The following is a 5,596-nucleotide window of genomic DNA, read 5'->3' as shown; positions in this document are numbered from 1 at the left end:
ATGGTGATCCTTAACAACTAGACAATCGTTAAAATTAAATACAATGCGGTTGAAAAGAATAAATCGCAATTGAAATTTTCGGCCGTTCTAGACAAAGATAGTTATCCTTGGCAGCGTCGCGCGCGCTATAGCTATAACTCAACTACTTGGCGCGAGACGCTACCGCGTCTCATGATACGTTTGTCTCTCATGGAAGAATTTTAATTCATGAATTTCCCATTAGGTGTCGCCTGTAGGGCCATTTTCATCGAATTTTTGTAATCTTCTATAATTATTGATCCATGTTCGAGCTCAGTTCCGGGTATGTAAAATAGAACCTCAGAAATGTTTGCTGTTGGTGGATGTGGTATATGTGGATAAACAACTGACGAGGTTAAAAGAAATGGAAGTAACTCGATCGAGTGAGTAATCGGATGCATGAATGCAATACACAATTCACACTCTTAACCATTGCAACCAAACTTCACAATGTACTTCTAACACTCTTTTCTTCTGTGATCAATTTCTCAATGATTTTGTCTACACATTTCACTTTTCTGATTCGAATATACAACAAACTCGCTAGTCTTGTTTATATAAAAATAAATGCTTTAACGTAATTCAATGTAAATACATACTGTACTTGTATATCAATTCCACGTGTTTCGTCCATCCTGTGTTCCCTCCAATTTTCAAACAAGTTTTGACTTGAATAAATTATCCTAAATAATTACTGTCTTTGGATGTAACAATTACAATGCAACTATTCTTATACAAGCTTTCACATAATTGCATTATAGTGCAGTTCAATAAGATTTATTTAGTATCGTATAAGCAAGTTTTAATTTAAACTTTCACTTCGTTTCAGGTTATGTTTGTTGCATTGTAAACAACTTGTTTATTTAAGAGTTATTATTAATGGAGAACTACCTTTCATGAAAGTTTTTATACAAATTTATCATCATTTATTTTATGGATACTTATTTAACACTATACAATTGAGTTTTCGTCCTATTTTCATGTTCTTTTAAGTTATATTAGAAGCAATATAAACAAATATGTCAAATAATATTTTTTAATAAAGTTTATGTATTCCAACGTGACTGTATTTTATTTATTAATATCTATAGATACTTCTGCATAAATATTAATTGTAGTAATTATTTTTTGTAACATTATATAAAATGTACAATGTGTATACCTGTATAAAACAATTAAATATATTAATTTTTCTTATAATGTATCTACAACAATATCATGTTTTCATCCTTTATAAACTAACTGTAAAACTGCAGTTAATACAAATGCTTTTATACATGTATTCAATTCAATATTACAATGTATGTATTAAAATGTTGTATAATTGACATAAAATTCTGTTTAGATTTTCAGGAGGTCCTCGTAGAATTGGATGATGTTATAAAAAATGCAACATTTCTTGCAATAGATGGAGAGTTCACAGGACTCAATTCAGGTCCCGATGCTGGTGCCTTCGACATACCTGCTCAGTACTATAGCAAATTACGAGCAGGTTCAATGGACTTCCTCCTTATACAAGTTGGCCTGTCTGTTTTCACATTTGATAAACTCACAAACAAGTATGTTTTGTTCTTTTTTACTTTTTTGTTGCGGGTTACACATTAGATAGTTGCCACATTAGAATTACATATTATTATGTTCTAAAGATAGTAATATTTCTTTAAAGGTATAGTCAGCGAACCTACAACTTCTATGTTTTTCCACGGCCCCTCAATCACACAGCTCCAGATTCTAGGTTCATGTGTCAAGCATCCTCTATAGCATTTCTGTCAGCGCAAGATTTTGACTTCAACAAACTATTCAAATTAGGCATTCCTTATTTGACAACAACTGAAGAAGAGGCGCTAGTGAAACGATTAGAAGAGAGGCAAAAAGCAAGGGAGGAAGTGCCAGAACTGATTCCCATTGCAGATAAAGACAAACCTCAAATCACCGAAATTTGGTGAAGCAATTGAAAGCATTGTTTATATCATTGTGTGGAATACTGTTTAACTGTATCTCATTCCAGCTCAAGAATAGAGGAGTTCTTAGCTTCTGATGATGAACAAGTGACGATAGACAAGTGTAATGCATACATAAGGAAGCTAGTGCATCAAGAAGTGAGAGTGAGATGGCCGAACAAATTGAGAGTGGAAAGTAGAATTGATTATTTGGGGCACAGTCTTATCGTGAAGAGATCTGGGACCAAGGAAGAAGAAGAACAAAAGGATGCGGAGAGAAGAGAGAGAGAAAAGTTGGAGATTAAGGAAGCTGTTGGCTTGAGTAGTCTCTTGAGAAAAATTGCTGACTCTGTACGTTGGTTGATTCTCGCTTAACTAATTAAGACAATAACTTATACTTTATTCTAGGGAAAATTGATAGTCGGACATAATATGCTGCTGGATATCTGTCATATTGTACATAAGTTCTTTGGACAATTACCAGAAAGTTACATGGAATTTAAATCTCTTGTTCATAGTTTGTTTCCTAGGTAAAATTTGAAAACATGGACTACTAATTAAATATATTTAACGAAACAACAATCTTAAATTATGAATTAATCATTTTATTTCTTTATTCAGGATTTTAGACACAAAAGTGCTCTGCGAGTCGCAAGAGTTTAAAGAAAACGTAACCTCATCGAATTTGAATGTGTTACTCGAAAGGGTTAGTAAACCTCCGTTTGAAATTCCAAAAATAGACTCTATTGATGGTAGGAGTTATTCTACATCAGTTAAGAAATGCCATGAAGCTGGCTACGATGCATATATTACCGGAGTATGCTTCATTTCACTGTGCAATTACTTAGGTTAGCAACTGTGGTTTGAGAAAGTATTATAAACATCAATGATTTCTTTATGCGTGTATCGTGAATGTTTATGTTGCAGGTTGTTTACAGAAACCGGAAGTACCGATAGTTCTTGCAGACTCACCTCTCTTGAATCCATTTTTGAACAAGTGTGTTTCCTTTTAAAAAATGTATGTTTTAAGACTGTACTCACAACATGCAATTTTGTTTTAGGCTTCTTATAGCAAGGTTAAAAGATTATCCCTATATCAGCTTAGTGGATAAAGATCGTAAGTTTCGTTTACATAACTTCTTATTCATTAAAATTGAATCTTATGCTAATTTGTTAATGATGTTAATTTCTCTTGTTGCAGCGAATCCAAGTAGGGATCATGTGTTCCATTTAACATTCCCGAAAGAATGGAAGATTAATGACATTATCCAATTGTTTAGTCCTTTTGGTAAGCTTTCTCAGTTCTTATAAACACAAACAATACAAGTCAGAAATAATGCCGAGGACTCACACTACATTAAAGATTTTATTGAAAGATATCCTTCTATTTTTTACGAGAGCAACATTGTATTTCTTCTCATCATTTACTCGACCATTCTACATTTTATTTTTGTTTTTCTGTGCGTACTACAAACATTTAATTGTAGTTCTTTGACATTAGTTGATTTCAAGTTTTCAAAAATAGTGGGATCCGTATGATCTTTCATATAGCTATTTCTGTGGATTCTATGAGAATTAAGTATTTATAAATTCTTATTTCTTTTTCAGGAGGAGTATATGTGTCATGGTTGTCTGATACGTCCGCATATGTAGCATTGAACCGTCGAGAGCAGGTCATTTCAGCGACGAAATATTTGTTTAAAAAGAAAGCTGCACCATACAAGATACAAAAGTATGCGGACCATCAGGCATCGTTTGAAGTGAACAACGACAGGGGGGAACGTAAAAGAAAACTGTCTTCAATCGAGTGAGTAGTTTCTATATTTCTATACTATTAAGGATTACAGAAATATGCCCTCGAACTCAAGACTGCATATTCTACAGTTACAGGGAATACTCCAAAATATAGAATTCTACTTATTCCTATTACTACAGAAAAAAATGGAATTTTTTATTTTACTTCCATCTTTTATACTTTAACCGAACTTAAAAATATACTTCTTTATTTATTTTTTTTTTTGTAAACAAGATTTTCAACCAAAAATTTGAACAAACTTCTCTAGTACGTGTTTCAATGGCAGTTATGTATTATACAATCTGTTAAAATTTATCATATATCGGGATATGCATAAGAGAATTATTTTCAGTTCTCTGGTTGAAAATCGTGGTTGTAGAAGATTCAAAAACAAAATACTCGCATTTTCGAATTTTACATTAAAATGGAATTTAGCTATTTCTGAACCATTATTTATCAAATTGTTCAAACAATTGACGCAAACAATTATGCTCAATCGTATCCAATTACTGAACCATAATATCCAATCTCTTGCAATATTTAGGTTGAAAAATTCAGTTGTAAGAACTTAAAAAATCTGTTCAAAGGAAAACAACATCAACTGTTACGAAAATACATATCAAACAATTTTTACGAAATTTAACGGAATGTTGACGTCTCGTTTTAATTTTTCACGAACAGGATCCTGAGCCAGGAATTTTGAAAAATTGTCAAACATGAATTGCGACAGCTGGCGTTCGTCAGATTTCGTTCAAAATTTAATTAAAAATCGTAGGTATCTATTTCCCTCCATAACTACCCTCCCTAAGAAGATAAAGGGTTGAAGCTTCATTGTTCTGGGTCACTTTTGGACCCCTCTATTCGACTGTAGTCTCTCCAGTAGCCCGAAGAGAAGGATAAAAGCATGAAGCATGATCATACGATGGAAGTGGGGCGGCGTTCCGTACTATGGACGGCTTCTTAGGGTTTCCTGTACACGGGGGATTTGCATAGGGTCGTAGAGCTTATTTTGAATTAATGCTCGTGACATTCGTTACACGCGTGGCTCGGCCTCTCCCGTTTCTCTTCCCCGTCACTCCTCTCTCGGTCATTTTTCTTCGAACGCCGGCAGGATCACCAGTAAATCAGAGTCCGCGCCGCTGTTGGCGAGACCGTATTTGCCGGTCGATTCAAACGGATATCGATAAACCAATCGACGCGCATTGAGAAATGATTTCTGAACGTTGATTAATGGACCCAAGAGGCTCCTGAATGGTCCGCGGGAAAAAATAGATTCCGTTAGGCACGATCTCTTGGGGAAGCGGTTCAAATACACGCCGATTCTAACTTCCGTAATTCCGCAACGCGGGGGAACCAGGATTTTTCCTGTATTGTTGTTTTACGGCATCGTTGTTGTACCGTTTCATTATACTATCGTTCATTGCGTTGCTACAATCATAGGCGTTGTCAAGTTCTCGTATAATTTTTTCGTTTAACGGATCAAAAGCTGGCATATTTCAATTATTTAGAGTTCTATTCCAATTTCCTTAGCTGAAAATCTAGTACCGAAGATATAAAATCCAGGAGAATTAGGGAAACTTGAAAAAATACAGTCCTTTTTGTAGAAATTTAACAAATTATTTTTTTAAAGCAAGATTCATTTGTAATTTGATGTTATGAATTGTGATATACTTAAACATGAAAGATAATTATATATTTTATTCGTATAATGTACAAATGTACTATTAGACCTGACTTTACAAAAACTATTTCTTTCTGATTTTAAAATAATCTGTTGATTTTCATGAAAGGTTCATTCCAGTTCATAACGATCAGAACACTATATTAATAAGAATAGATATTA

The 5,596-nt window shown here is 33.7% G+C and overlaps 1 protein-coding gene across 3 annotated transcripts; it reads left to right on the top strand.

Annotated features, from left to right (window-relative positions):
* Positions 1 to 272: 272 nt before the first annotated feature.
* Positions 273 to 4,421, top strand: LOC144478093 (poly(A)-specific ribonuclease PARN). 3 transcript variants are annotated; one of them, XM_078195816.1, is made up of 11 exons: positions 273 to 401; positions 1,364 to 1,577; positions 1,685 to 1,960; positions 2,027 to 2,309; positions 2,367 to 2,488; positions 2,580 to 2,806; positions 2,886 to 2,955; positions 3,020 to 3,075; positions 3,160 to 3,246; positions 3,567 to 3,765; positions 3,843 to 4,404. In XM_078195816.1, exons 1-11 carry the CDS (start codon positions 383 to 385, stop codon positions 3,865 to 3,867), a joined length of 1,578 nt encoding a protein of 525 aa, XP_078051942.1. In that variant the 5' UTR covers positions 273 to 382; the 3' UTR covers positions 3,868 to 4,404. The 3 variants fall into 3 exon arrangements, with proteins under 3 accessions (XP_078051942.1, XP_078051944.1, XP_078051943.1); XM_078195818.1 differs by lacking the exon at positions 273 to 401 and having other exon boundaries at positions 1,439 to 1,577; positions 1,669 to 1,960; positions 3,843 to 4,421; XM_078195817.1 differs by lacking the exon at positions 273 to 401 and having other exon boundaries at positions 1,472 to 1,577; positions 1,665 to 1,960; positions 3,843 to 4,420.
* The last annotated feature ends 1,175 nt before the right edge of the window (positions 4,422 to 5,596 follow it).

The sequence above is a fragment of the Augochlora pura genome, unplaced genomic scaffold (genome assembly GCF_028453695.1).
Source record: "Augochlora pura isolate Apur16 unplaced genomic scaffold, APUR_v2.2.1 APUR_unplaced_790, whole genome shotgun sequence".
Classification (NCBI taxonomy): domain Eukaryota; kingdom Metazoa; phylum Arthropoda; class Insecta; order Hymenoptera; family Halictidae; genus Augochlora; species Augochlora pura.
Note: the sequence above shows the minus strand (reverse complement) of the source record. Positions and strands in the feature narration are given on the sequence as shown.

Excerpts from the sequence above, each read along its gene's own strand:
- LOC144478093 (XM_078195816.1), top strand. Across the intron at positions 2,489-2,579 it reads GTTCATAGTTTGTTTCCTAG|GATTTTAGACACAAAAGTGC; the intron begins GTAAAATTTGAA and ends TTCTTTATTCAG. Across the intron at positions 3,766-3,842 it reads AGAAAACTGTCTTCAATCGA|TTACAGGGAATACTCCAAAA; the intron begins GTGAGTAGTTTC and ends CATATTCTACAG.